At 41.9% G+C, this 14572-nt stretch overlaps 1 protein-coding gene across 1 annotated transcript; it reads right to left on the reverse strand.

Annotated features, from left to right (window-relative positions):
* Positions 1 to 4589: 4589 nt before the first annotated feature.
* Positions 4590 to 11111, reverse strand: LOC121503952 (C-Jun-amino-terminal kinase-interacting protein 3-like). Its single transcript, XM_041778574.1, has 11 exons — positions 11083 to 11111; positions 8572 to 8701; positions 8386 to 8475; positions 8197 to 8307; positions 7906 to 8083; positions 7477 to 7692; positions 7148 to 7320; positions 6636 to 6678; positions 5478 to 5626; positions 5216 to 5387; positions 4590 to 5019 (listed from the first exon to the last, which is right to left on the reverse strand). The coding sequence occupies exons 1-11, from the start codon at positions 11109 to 11111 to the stop codon at positions 4763 to 4765; spliced, it is 1548 nt and encodes a 515-aa protein (XP_041634508.1). The 3' UTR covers positions 4590 to 4762.
* Positions 11112 to 14572: the final 3461 nt, after the last annotated feature.

Genomic DNA, 14572 nt, shown 5'->3' on the forward strand with positions numbered 1-14572 from the left:
AGTAGCATTCAATATTTAAATTCTAATAGTGTTGATAAAAGGTAACAACATGGTTTTGAAGCTTGAAAAATGTCCTGGACAGTAAGTAAATTAATCCTGAGATAATGGAAAAACAAAAATATACATATAGCATAGGTGTAGTCAAGAACAATTGTGTTCATATATTTGAAGTGTTTGACAGCCCTAATGAATATGACTTCTCTTAAAGCAGTTGAGGGTTTTTGAACAGAGTTTGGGGACTTGTTAGGATTTAATCCTGGAGGAAATGCTGTTTTCAGTCATTATTCCACTCCAGAGTGGAAAAGAGTCTATCCCCTCTCACGAGGACTGGTTCCAGAGCCCAAGCTGTGCGTCGAGGTGAGCCCAACTATGTCTAGCTGGTACCACTCAAGCACAAGCTCAGGCTCCTTCCCCACCAGAGAGGTGACATTCCATGTCCCCAGAGCCGGCCTCTGCAGCCGAGGATTGGACCGCCAAGGTCCCCGCCTTCGGCCGCCGCCCAGCTCACACTGCACCTGACCTCTATGGCCCCTTCATGGGAGGGGGGACCCATGTTACCTCTTCGGGCTGTGCCCGGCTGGGCGCCATGGGTGCAAGCCCAGCCACCAGGCGCTCGCCATCGAGCCCCACTCCCAGGCCTGGCTCCAGGAGGGGGGCCCGGTGACCCGCGTCCAGGCAAGGGAGATCTAGGTCCTTCCTGCCATTCTGCCATATGAGGTCTATGAGCCGCGCTTCGTCTGGTCCCTCACCCAGGATCTGTTTGCCTTGGGAGACCCTACCAGGGGCATGAAGCCCCCGACAACATAGCTCCCAGGATCATTGGGACACGCAAACCCCTCCACCACGTTAAGGTGGCAGCTCAGGGAGGGGTATTTTGTTTTGTTTTAATTTGAATTTTTGTTCTGTCTTAAATTGTGGGTAATTGTTTTTTTTTTGTCCTTTTTTTTGATGTGGAGGAAGCTGGAGTCACTCCATTTCTGGCCCATAGAGTGGTGTGGTCGTGATATAATTTTGTAGGCAAACCCGGAAGTTAGCATTAGATGGGTTCCCTCAGCGCCAAGCCTATGGAATTTTTCAATGGGTTTTTGGATTATTGCAGAAAATAAGCTCCGTGTCTGATAAAAGTTTATGAAACTTAAACGTTTTGTTCGTAAAGATAATCTTCATAAACTGATAATATAAGATTCATTTCTGGTTCGTTAATTGAACTGGCGACAGTAAAAAGCTAATGTCATGCTATATTGAACTACAACACAGTCGACTGAATTTACGTCATCACCCGTGGATACAACTGAACGGCTCAGTTGCCGCGCTTCGGATGATGACCTATGTAGTCCTTGTTAGCTATCTTTTAGCAACCGCCTTTATTAAGACGTGAAAAGATACACAATTCAAAGGTGGGGCACGTTTCAGATGTATTTTATGTCGTAGGATAAAACGTTTAACTCTCCTGAACTTGCGTTCACCACAGACCTTATTTTAGGCATTTAACCGAAAACGCATTCAAAATTCCCATAGACTTTCAGACGAGGGAACCGGAAGGGCTAAAATGCTAACTTACTTCCGCGTTTTAGGACTCATTCCTGCACCACTCTATTCTACAAATGTTTATATTTGTGGAGACATTTTGGAGTTAGGGCTATTTTGAATTTTCGCCACGCAGAGATCTTTTCTTCCTGAGCTGGAAGTTGACATTCACTGGTTTTCTTCTCAGCTCCTCTGAGCTCCTCCAGCTAAATGGGGGTCAACATCTCTATATTTTTTTTGGCCTCTTCTGGAAGCTCCATCAGGTCCATTAATGGCTTCTCCTTCAGCTGGGGACTTTCACTGGTATTTATACTCCCGTTGTCTAAAGAGCTGGGTGGTGTGTGCTCTCTCTCTATTTTCGGCCTCTTCAATCAATACCCTTACCAGCTCCTCCGCATCTTGAAGCCTTGAATTTGTCTCCTGCTCTCTGGTAAGGCTGTGACCAAGGTTGACCTCAAATTCCTGAAGCTCTTTCTGTAATTTGTCATTTGCCAATTGTTTAGCCTCTAGCTGGCTGAGTAGATCTGAGATCCTGTTTTCTAGCATTTTGGAGTCCGTTTCTTTTTTCTTCTGAAGGACTAACTGGGGGGCCAGCTTTCTGTTTGTCTGGTCCCTCGGTTCTGTCCTGAGCTTCTCCAGCTGGATGGCGTGCGCTCTCTCTCTATTTTCGGCCTCTTCATTGAGCTCAATCACTTCCCTTGCCAGCTCTTCCATCTCTGCTTGAAGCCTTTCAGTCACATCCTGATTTCTGGAGATGGTGTGACTGAGCTTGGACTTAACTTCCTGAAGCTCTGTCTGTAATTCTTCATTTGCCAATTGTTCAGCCTCTAGCTGGCTGAGTAGATCAGAGCTTCTGTTTTCCATCATTCTGGTGCCTGTTTCTTTTTTCTGGCTCTGCAGAAGCTCTATTTGCTCTTGGAGATCGTTGACCTTTTTGGTCAGATCTCTGTTGGCACTCTGCTGAAGGACTAATTCGGAGGCCAGGTTTTTGTTTGCCTCATCCTTCAGTTCTGTCCTGAGATCCTCCAGCTGGATGGCGTGAGCTCGCTCTCTATTTTCGGCTTCTTCTGTGAGCTCCATCACTACCTTTGTCAGCTCCTTTCTTTCTGCTTCATGAATTTCAGTCACCTCCTGCTCTCTGGTAATTCTTTGACCAAGCTGGAGCCTGACTTCCTGAAGCTCTCTCCGTAATTCTTTATTTTCCAATTGTTCAGCCTCTAGCTGGCTGAGTAGATCTGAGCTTCTGTTTTCCAGCATTTTGGTTTCTGTTTCTTTTGTCTTTATTTGCTGGAGGAGCTCATTCACCTTTGTGGTCAGATCTCTATTGGCACTCTGCTGAATGACTAATTGGGAGGCCAGGTTTTTGTTTGTCTCATCCTCCAGTGTCTCTTTGGAGGCTTTGTCCTGGAGCTGACACTGGAGTTCCTGTATTTGATTGTTTTGGTCCTGGAGCATGTCGTTTTGTTTCTTGACAATCGCCAGGAGCTCCATTTCATTTGAATCCTGTGTTGAGTTTTTATTCAGACTCAAATTTCCGAGTTCCTCTCTGAGTCTTTTTATTTCCTCCTCACAGGCAGTTCTCCTGACGATTTCCTTCTCTAGCTCCTCTTCTGCCCTCTCAACCATGGTCCTTTCAATGTTGGTCTGATGCTCCGCATGCCACCTGGCATTTTTCTCCTTTTGAAGCTGATACTTCACGGAGCTCAGGTGATTACGGAGACCCTGCTCAACAGACCAACTTGGCTGATACCAAGCATCTGGACCATATTCATGGCCTGTGTAACCATGCCACTGCTGATATCGGGGCCGGCTGTCATGACTTCTCTGCCGCTGTTGATAGCGGGGCCGACTGTCATGACTTCTCTGCTGCTGTTGACACCGGGGCCGACTTTCTCGAGCGTTCCTCTGCTGTTGATAGCTGGACCGGTTGTCATTAGCCTGCCAGTTTTGATGCCTTCCATGATATGACCTCCCTTGGTAATGGGAGTGTTGGTAAGGCATCTCTACTGACTGCTCGGCCTGTGCAACATACATATAGTTTCTACAATGTTCCATTGATGTTGCAATTAAATTCAATAAAACAGAAAATGTTTAGTGGCTGAAGAGAAAATTTTGTTCTTCAAACTGCTTTCTCTGTTTGCCTTCAAACTCTGTTGTAGATCAATGTGTGTTTATGAAATTTTTCTGTAGACTACCAAGTCTACTTGGCTTTGATCCTTGAATCTCACTAATAGACTTTGTGATGTCACCATGTTGCTAAGCCCCACCCCTTGGTTACTGTTGCTACCCCTGTCAAGCTTTGGATTTTTAGGGACTTTCCCAAAGGATATGATTGGTTGTTTGCAATCACATGATCCTGAATGCCTATTCAAAGCAGGAAGTGGGGGTCAGCCTCTAGAAATGAATGGGATCCGAGGAGAGACAGTACTTTACAGCTCCAATGGCCCTATATCAGAAAATTCTGACACATATTTAGGAAGATTTAATTGGAATGCTTTATTTGGCTTAAAAATGACACGTTTTTTGAAGATAATGAAGAAGAATAAGGTATTAATATTGAATTTGTGTTATTATTAATAGGGATGCACAATATTATTGGCTAGATATCGGTATAGGCAGATATTAGTTGAAAAAAAGCCAAATATCGGTATTGGCAGGTATCAAAATTTTTGCTGATATTTACATCCAATATTTGGGCCATGCATATTAGCTTATATAAACTGAAAAAGCTGGCCGTATGTACTAATAAATTAGTTTACTTAAATAAAAAATTAGTAAATTTGAGTTTTAGGCTGAACCAACAGACCTGTGTAAGTTGAGATCTTTTGCTTTATTCATTCTCATTCTTTAAACTTTAAAGTGTGTTCAAAGAAACATCCTCAAACCTAAAATTGTGTTCAAAGGACTGAATTTTTATTTTCTTAAACATATTTAAATACTGGTATCGATTTCAGCGTTGGCTAAAATGAATCTGTAAATATCGGCAAATCGGATATCAGCAAAAATCCAATATTGTGCATCCCTAAATTAAGCATTTTATTTCAAGATTTAAACACAAAAATAAGGTCTGAACTGCTTGAAAACAGTCAAAAATATCTGAAAAAGGGCGATTAAATTGTCTGTGACTCTATGGAGGTGGCATGTTTTACCTTTTTAAAGTGTTTTAAATTTTCTTGCCCCATTGGTAGCAGTGTTTTGACTAAAATTGTTAGTCAACAACCCTCATTGGATGAAACTAAGGGTCTCTAAAAACAGATCTTTGATGGCAGAAACAGAGAAGATTAAGTTTAGTTTTCACCGAGGAGACAGAATGAGAGAGCAACACTCCAGGAGGTCGATCGTCTGGCAAACATACGGGAGAGTTCTGACGTGTTTTACCTTCAGACAGCGGGATGGAGATGATGACGCCGTTTCCTGTCCCAACCCATAGACGGCCACAGGACACCACCAACGCCGTGATTCTCACAAAGGAGAAGCCCAATTTACCCGTACCTGTAAGTCAAGATCACACAAGGATATTTCAGCTCCAGAGATCTGTTTTCACCTTAATCAGGCTGAGCTGATCAGTGTTTTATAACGATCAGTCTCCTTTCTAAGCTGTAGCTGGTGGTTATTCCCATAGAGGAGTGAGTAAAAACAGGGCTGAGGAGTCAGAGGAGAGCTATGGATTGAAGAAAAGTGAGCATACCTAACATCTTGCTGACGTAGGGCTCGATGTCTACGTCCTGAAGGTGCTGATAGGTGTGTGCGTGAAACAAGCGCAGAGTAGAATCCAGACGTATGGACACCCAGATCCCATCTCCGACCCAGGCCAGCTGCCGGACCTGACTCTCCTTACGAGGATGAGCGTCGAACGACTTCTGCTCAGACACATCCAGACGATGTTGTGTTTGATTAAACGTTAAGTTGAAGATTATTTCATTGTTTAACAAAGTCAGTGATGGCTGTACCTCTATCCTCATGGCCTTGGGCTGGATCACGTAGATCTTGTTCCTGTAGCCACACCACACCTTATCGTGGACCACCGTCATGCAGCGGATAGAGTGATGAGGCCGGCCCAGATCCAGCAGGTGGTAGTTGGTTAAATCCCACTGGCCGTCTGCTTGAAGAACAGTGAAACCAAGAATGATTGTTGTTGCTTAGAATAAAAACCCAAATTCCAAAAAAAGTTGGGACACTGTGTAGATGTGAATAAAACAGAATATAGCGATGAGCGACCTGTATTTCATTAAATACAGCCCAAAGACAAGATATTTCATGTTCAAACTAGTAAACGTCATCCTTAATTAATACACACACATTCTAAATTTAATGCCTGACTCATGCTCCAAAAAAAGCTGGGACAGGAGCATGTCTATCGCTGTGTTACATCACCTTTTCTTCTAAAACTCTGTTAATGTCTATAGACTAAAGACAGTTAACTCAAAGTATTGAAAGTGTTCTTTCCCATTCCGGCCTGATGAACATCTGAAATTGCTCTACAGGGTTTTTGTTTTCATATTTTGCATTTCATAATGCACCATCCTAGAGATAGGCCAGTCTAAGCCCTACCCTCTTTTACTGCTCTACTTTTTTTTTTTCTGTGTTTTTCCTGTCATGTCAGATGTCTGTAAGTGTCTTTAAGCTGCTACGGGATGCCTTGAAATTTCCCTCGGGATTAATAAAGTATCTATCTATCTATCTATCTATCTATCTATCTATCTATCTGTGAAGCCATGATGTTGTACAGAATGTAGTTTGGCATTGTCTCATTGAAATATGCAGGGCTGTCCCTGAAAAAAACTAATCTGGATGGAAGTGTATGTTACTCCAAAACCTGTATGAACCTCTCAGTCGTTCTAGTGACCCATGCCATGGGCACTAATACACCCTCACACCATCACAGATGCTGTCTTTTTAATTTTGCTAACAATCTGGATCGTCCTTTTCCTCTGTAGTCCAGGGGACTGGACTGCCATTATTTCATCAACAATTTTAAATGTGGATTTGTCAGACCATAGCACTCTTTTTCACTTTAGGTCAGCCCATCTCTGATGAACTCAGGTCCAGAGAAGTGGGTGTGGCTTCTGGATATCCTCAAATTTATACATTTTAGCCTGCACACCTACCAATGGCTCTGTGGAAGATCGCCAATGTCAGATGCAAAGCTTGCTGATGAGCAGTGAAATAAATAGAAATCCAGAAGCAAACGTCTTCAGCTGATTAACACTTTCCTCGTTATCTAGACCAGTGGTTCCCAATGTGGGGGTCGGGATCCCCAGAGGGGTCGCAAGACAGTGAATGGGGGTTGCAGAATGCTTTCCAAAAAACAAAGAGAAATTTCATGTGAGTTGAAATCATACATTTTATATATTATTGTAAAAACATTGTTAAAAGAGTTCAATTTAAAATAAAATGTGGCTATAAGTGATATTTGGGCTTAAATGTGAAGTTATAAAACTGCAAGTTCTATTCATGATGCTTTGTGCAACATTGTTATCCCCCTCAAGGCAAGGTGAGGGTCCCCGATCTCTGATGTCGTTGTTTTGGGGGTCACAGGCTGAAAAGTTTGGGAACCCCTGATCTAGTTGATGATAGCTCACCTCTGGGTGTCAGCAGGTGAGGGGTCTGTGGGTCCCACCCCCATTGGATCGGTGAACACGTGCTCGGTGTAGATCCCTGGCTGGTTTGGATCCACTGCCTGTTCCTCCTCTCCTTCTTCGCCCACGCCAGCGTTAGCCTCTGTCGCCTCTGTGGCCTCCTCGGCTGTAGGGACGCCGTCTTCTGTTGGACTGGTCTCTCTCGACAGCTCCACTGTGGAGGTTAATAAGAGGAGGTATAAATTCAGTAAAATATAAAACCTGCAGGAATATAAGCTGTCTTTTCCAGTAACCTGGTTGGACATTGAGTGTTATCACTGTGATGTTTACTGCGTATATTCTATCAGATATTATCCCTGCAGACATCTACCTGAGCCAGAGATCCCGCTGTGCTCAGCTGGCTGGTCGCTGACACCTGAAGAGGCTGTCTGGGGGATGGCGGTGGTTCCCTCTGCTGCCATGGCACCGTCGCTGCCTGTTGAGCCCACACTGGCCACACTGCCGGCCAGAGACACGCCGTCACCTTGGCTAGCCTCAAGGTCCTGGGGAACCTCCTCTCCTGCAGGATAATCAGTCTCTAAGACACCTGGAAGAACAAAAAAATACATGTTTACAGTCAGAAAATGCAACGCTGATTGAGTGGAAAAGAAATTGTGAAGTATAATTAAAAGTAAAGAACATACAAAAACAGTTCGAAGTTGTAGTTGCACAGTGAGCTTTGGTTACGGTTTCAACACCATTCCAGCTGAACATGCATTTTAAAAGCCCAGTTTAAGTCAGAATAACTTAATAATCCTACCTGGCACACTAGCAATGCAGACCACGTGGGTGTTGCAGGCATAGAAGCTATCAAGGAGGTCTGAGGGCTGACTGGCGTCCAGCACCATCACCTTGGTGGAGGAGTGCGTGCTGGTGCAAACCCACACCCTGCTGGACGTCTCATCCTGAACCACCAGCTCCTTCTCCTGCTCCCCTTTCTCCTTCTGCAGGTAGAAAAATAAAATCAGGCAGGTAAATTTGACTTAAATCTTTCTAAACCTACTGAGTGAATGCCTCTTTGAGCATTATAAACACTGAAAATAACACCCACCTTACTCTCCTGCTCTAACTGATCCAGGCTGCTCTGAGAACCCTTCGTCTGTTTACTGAGCTCTGACGATGCTTTCCCTCCAGACATGTTGACTCCTGCAGCACACCACAGCTGGGAAACAAAGCAGAATCAGGCTATAAATGTCTAACTTTCACTACCTGCTGATTGTACCCACTGTAGGTGTTTTACCTTCATAGAAGCATCTTTCTGATCCAGAGGTCTCAAGTACACTGGCACAGGTAAGTTCATCTTGTTCTCTACTTGTCCGCCATTGGCCACCTGTTTGAGGACACACGCAAAGATGTAGATTTAAAACAAATTTTCTCCCTCCAATCCTGTGAATAATCATTCATTTAGATGTTCTTCATGTCCTACCTTATATTTGCTGAGCAGGCTCCAGCCGTGTGCAGTGACTCGTCCATCCTCCTTCTGCATGTGGGCCTTCACCTGCCTGTACTGAGCTCTCTTCTGCTCTTTACGTGACGGGGAGCTGCACTGGTCCTTTCTGCAAAAATACCAGAGTAAGAGGAATGTAATCAGCTAAAAAATACTTGAGTATTACAGCAGGATGCAAAAAAGAGGAAATACTGTTCACAAAAGCCTGCATCAGAAAAAAAAAAAAAATTGGCAGAATACGTGATGGGATTTAAACAAAACATGCAACAAAAAGCACTGACAATTACTGTAAGGCATGCTGGGAGAAATAGCTGAAATAGCCCCTTTTAACCAGGGCCTCTTTATACACTGAGCTCCAAATTATTATGCAAATTGGATTTTAGTGTCATAAACATTTAGTTTTTAATTAATTTCATTAAACTGAATTAAACTGAACTGTGGATCACTGAAATCAATCTCAGACACCTGTGATCATTAGTTTGCCAGGTGAGCCCAGTTAAAGGAAAACTACTTAAGAAGGATGTTCCACATTATTAAGCAGGCCACAGGTTTAAGCAATATGGGAAAGTAAAAGGATCTCTGCTGCTGAAAATCCTTAAATAGTGCAATGCCTTGCACAAGGTATGAAAACATTAGATATTTCAGGAAAACGTACTGTGAAGAAATTTGTGTCTGATTCAGAGCACAGATGGGTCATGCAGATAAAGGCATAATGAGGAAGGTTTCTGACAGACAGATTCATCAGATTAAGAGAGCAGATGCTAAAATGCCATTACAAATCAGCAAACAGGTATTTGAAGCTGCTGGTGCCTCTGGATTCCCACCAACCTCAAGGTGTAGGATCCTCCAGAGGCTTGTGGTCGTCCATAAAGCTACTATTCAGCCACCCCTAACCAATGCTCACAAACAGAGACAGTTGCAGTGGGCCCAGAAATACATGAAGACTCATTTTCAAACAGTCTTGTTGACTGATGAGTGCCGTGCAACCCTTGATGGTCCAGATGGAGGAGTAGTGGATGGTTGGTGGATGGCCACCATGTCCCAAAAAGGCTGCGATGTCAGCAAGGAGGGGGCGGAGTCATGTGCTGGGCCAGAATCATAGGCCCCTTTAGAGTCCCATAAGGTGTGAAAATGACCTTGGCAAAGAATATAGAGTTTCTGACTGACCACTTTCTTCCATGGTACAAAAAGAAGAACAGTGCCTTCTGTAGCAGATTTACCTTCATGCATGACAATGCACCATCTCATGGGGCAAAGAATCCCTCTGTGTCATTGGCTGCTATGGGCATAGAAGGAGAGAAACTCATGGTGTGGCCCCCATCCTCCCCTGACCTCAACCCTACTGAGAACCTTTGGAGCATCCTCAAGCTAAAGATCTATGAGGGTGGGAGGCAGTTCACATCAAATTCAACAAATGACCATTTTCAGTTCTTCACAACCTATAAAATGTTTTGAAACTCTGGTGTGCATAATAATGTGGAGCAGTGCATTTTGAGTTTTTTATTTTTGAATAAAAAATAGTTATCATTGGAAGGTTTGTTTAATAAAATCTGAATTATGCTCTAACGGTTGATGACTTGAAAATAATACTATCATTTGCACTGACTATTTAGGAAAATCAGAGAAAAACATAATTTGCATAATAATTTGGAACGCAGTGTAAACATCAACACTTTTAAATGATCAGATACAATTTCATCTTTATATTCAAATATTTAACACCTTTTAACAGAGACCACAAAGTTCCTGAAGCAATGGAGTCACAATCATCTTTAGAGCTGAGTGAGGAGAATCACATGAATGACCAGCAGTTTATGCACTAGAGGTTTCGAAAACGATCATTTACACAATGCATTGTGATGCAGATGTGGACAATCCTGCATCCATACACAATCAATGCTAACTGCCATTCATGAAGACTTTTTCCCCTGCAGCTGGACCTACCATAAATAATCAAATAATAACCAGTTTCTTTTTTTAACAGGGCTTATTGTGATGTTCTAGTTTATATGAAATGGTGCTGCATTTCTTGTAGCATCCATCATGTGACCTACCCAACCAATTAAATCCTTTACTCAGACAAGCCTGGCATGTGAAGATGGAAGTCTGCAGAGCGCAGCCCTTGTACAGAAGCTGCAGCCAACTCTTGGATGAAAAAACAGGTATTAAAGGTGCCAGGTTATACACCAGATGTGAATGATGAATGCATTATCAGTGACAGCACTTCTTCAATTCAAAGCTGACTGAGCACTGATGTATGTGCAGATATTTTCATGTTTTCATCCCCATTGTTGAGGAGTTCAAACTGCATATGTCACTCCTGAATGGTTTTGATTCATGCTTTCATTTCCTTTCCTTAAAAAGATCATCAAAACAAAGACAACACCTCCACTGAACTCTGCACATGTATTCAGTCTACAGGAGGGGGTCTCTTCTATGGGAAGAGATTTGTCTCAAAATTATGCACAAATATATATCCATGATTTACACGTGTTTTTCAGATCCACAAATATATCCATGATTTCCACACGTGTTTTTTAACTTTGTGTGTGCATTCATCATTTGCAAATCTTCAATTCTGCTTGTGAATTGTTGAAAGTGCGTTTGTGGATCAACCGGCACGCGCATTTATTTTTGAGACAAACATCACGTAGTTTTGAAGAGATTAGATTAGATTAGATTAGAGCATAAATATTCACGTGTGGTACAGCGCCGCTGGGCGGCAGTGTTGCTGTCTCTGTAGAGAGCATAGACGGGTTTGGTGACCCGGAAGCGGTCTGCGTTGGTTTGGACGACTTCTGGCTAGCGAGCTAACGAACGAACAATGGCTCAAGCTAAGTCAAAGTGTCACTGCAGTGTGCCTTTCAGCACATTTAACAAACAGCGCCAGCATTATTTAAGTTTTCGCGGCTTCCCCAGTGATTTGGCTGAGAGAAGAAAGTGGATTCAGCCTTTTCGCCACGACAAAGGTCCAGACTTCAATGTTCTTCACGGAGTACCTTCGTATGAAGCCGGAACTCCACTGAGGAAGACGACACCGCGGCTAGCATCGGTGGTGAGAGAAAGCGGCTGAAAATCGGAGCTGTGCCTTCTTGTTTTCAGTGGAATAACTGGGGAGAGTCACAGCTGGGGCATGACATCCGTCCTGACCCGTCACAGACAGAGAGCCGGACTGAGGAGGAGCTCCTACCTGCGGTAACTGTGTCAGCTGATCATGACCAAACCTGTGCTCCTACTCCAGGTATGTTGATGCATAATGAAACAGTATGTCTTTCTTCTAATAGTTTGGCTGTTATTTGCCGTCTATATACCGTGTGTACATCGTATTTTAGGTTTTGTACCTTCATTAGGTCTCCAACTGACTTTAAACTAATCAGTAGGTGCGTTTCAAGTTATGCATTTCTGTAAAGTATGACATTTTGATTTGTGGGACGATTTGAGTGGAGATCATTAAAAACATCAACACCACTCTACAATAAATGTATATATATTACAAGAGTAAAAAGATATATGGATAACAATATGGACTTTTAATTAAAATACATTTTATGTGACTCCTGTTCATCAATGTAAAAAAAAAAAAAAAAGATAGGTTAATGTTAATGATAGATGGCACACAAAATTTGTCCATGTGTCTGATGTTTTTTTTTTTTTCTTTCTTTTGTCAACCCAAATCTCTAACAGGTACTGGATGCTGCTTCTGTCTGCATTCAGATGCTGGAAGCTGCAGTTCACAGACTGGAAGCGGAGCTTAAACCACTGAGACTGGACCAGTTGCTTTTCCAACAGTTTTGTGTCTCTGAAGAGGACATCCGCTTCTACACAAGATTTCCTTCACAAGAGGTTATTCTGGCATTCTTGGAAGCTATTCAACTATCAGCATCTCTTGTTTATTGGTCAAAAGCACAGAAAAAGGCAGAATATCTTGTCTCACTTCCCCCAGCCCACAGCGCAGGTTACAGTTAATTGATTAATTTTTGCTGTATTGTTGTCGTGTTGCTGCAGGCCTGAAAAAGAAAGTGTTAGCTGATATATTTCAGAGAGTATCACATATGAGACACTACCATTCCTTTAACTCTGTCTGCAACAGACAACCAGCTGTAGACCAACTGCTGCCTGATGACCAACTTTCAGGGACCACTTGATTTGAGAGGCCACATACCTGTGCCATCGAGCTCTGTAGCATACAGGACACTGATTATCTTTGAGGACAAAACAGGTAATATCTTTAAATGCTGAACCATTAATATTTCCCAGACATAATTCGGTCATACTGTCTAACTTGGGGGGGAAAAAAAAAACACGTTTGTGACTTTTCACTTCTAGACTTTCATCAGTTTGCATCGTACACACAAAGTAGCTACCGAACTTAATTAACATACAACAAACAACAGCTTCCTAACTGTGAGAAAAAATATGAAGAAAGACTAAAACAATAGAAAATTTATCATTAGTGTTTAACACTTCATTTAAACCTGTAAAACCTTTTTAAAAAGTTGAGATGGTGCATGGAGATTATTTTTCACTAATGATACTTAATGTACATATTTCTGATGTTTCTGTGCCTTTTTTATATTTTCAAGTTCTAGGGCACTAATTGTATAACTGCCTTGAGATACACACATGGTGTAAATATGAAGATTTAATTATATGTGCTAATTGATGTGAAAGTTTGATGGGTTGAGATAGTAAACTTAATGCACATTGTGTCATTCATTTGTTGCATTTTTCACATTTGTTGTAAATCGTATGTTTTTAAAAAAATTCAAAAACAGTATATAAACTTAACAGTTATAGTTAAAGAATTTGTGTAAATGTGTTTTTTATATGTATAGACCTTTCCAAGACAAGTCACTCCAGCAAACTCTAAGTTTATTTGTGTCAAAATCATGACACTTGAAAATCATCATATATATATATATATATATATATATATATATATATATATGCATACAGGGGCTTAGACAAAGGTAAGTTTGGACTGGTTAAGGAGACAAAATTTTGTTTCCAGTTACCATTACAGCTGAAAAATGAACGTTTTTATCCAAATAAAGCTCTACTATGTACAAGTAAAAAGCACAAAACACTGGAGCTGCGAATGCCTAAAAACAGTAGAAGCTAATACAAATTAATCAATGTAGCCTAGCCTTTAAATCATAGTCTCAGGTGCAAGACTGTTGGTTTTGTACAGAACCAAGACAACAGCCACATAGGATTGTAGAAATATTTTTGTAGATATCTACGAAAAAGCTGCTCTTTATCAATCCATTTCAGTAAATACTGATTTTGATACTGATATGTACAATGTTATTCAGACCTAAAACTTTAGCCCTTGAAACACACCAACAGGTTGAAAAAATGATGAAGAACAGCCTAAAACTCCAGTAAATAAATTACACATACACCCAAAAAAAAAACAAAAAAAAAAAGTATCATATCAAGCAAATTGTTTAAAAACAGTAGACACTGATATTCAGAGCTGATATATTGGCTGAAAAATCAGAAGTTTTCATATCTGCCAACACTGGATGACTACTTTCTTAAGGTAATATCTGCCAATAATGATGTAAATAGTATTGTGTATCCCTCTAGCCACCTGATCATGTCTGCATTCAGCCCATACCTAGTTACCATTTAGCTTTTTGGAGACACACCCATGAAGGTGCCAAAACAGTGGAGGTCTAGCCTCTTTCATCTCTCTGATAAATTCATCATCCCTCCACACTATCTTAACTGTAATGTCCTCTTCAGCATCAGTGATGAAATCGCACCAGCTCAGTCCAGTCACTGCTAGCTGACCTGGAACCTGCCAGTAGTATTTATGATTCCTTTTGAGTTTTGGCAGACCATTTACACATTTTACATGCCCTGCTTCAGAGATGTTAAGGATGTCTGGGTATTTGATTACAGCAAGCCCAAAGGTAGGACTTACATTTGGGTCAAACACCTTTGCATCTGGGCTGGCTCAAAGATGAGGAGC

Source organism: Cheilinus undulatus, linkage group 21 (genome assembly GCF_018320785.1).
Source record: "Cheilinus undulatus linkage group 21, ASM1832078v1, whole genome shotgun sequence".
Classification (NCBI taxonomy): domain Eukaryota; kingdom Metazoa; phylum Chordata; class Actinopteri; order Labriformes; family Labridae; genus Cheilinus; species Cheilinus undulatus.

What these genes read in the sequence shown, in the direction of transcription:
- LOC121503952 (XM_041778574.1), bottom strand. Translation starts at nt 11,111, where the DNA reads ATGGATATATTTGTGGATCTGAAAAACAC. An exon ending in CAGCGGGATCTCTGGCTCAG is followed by an intron (nt 7,321 to 7,476) that starts GTAGATGTCTGC and finishes TAACCTCCACAG; the next exon opens with TGGAGCTGTCGAGAGAGACC. An exon ending in CCAAGGCCATGAGGATAGAG is followed by an intron (nt 5,388 to 5,477) that starts GTACAGCCATCA and finishes GTGTCTGAGCAG; the next exon opens with AAGTCGTTCGACGCTCATCC.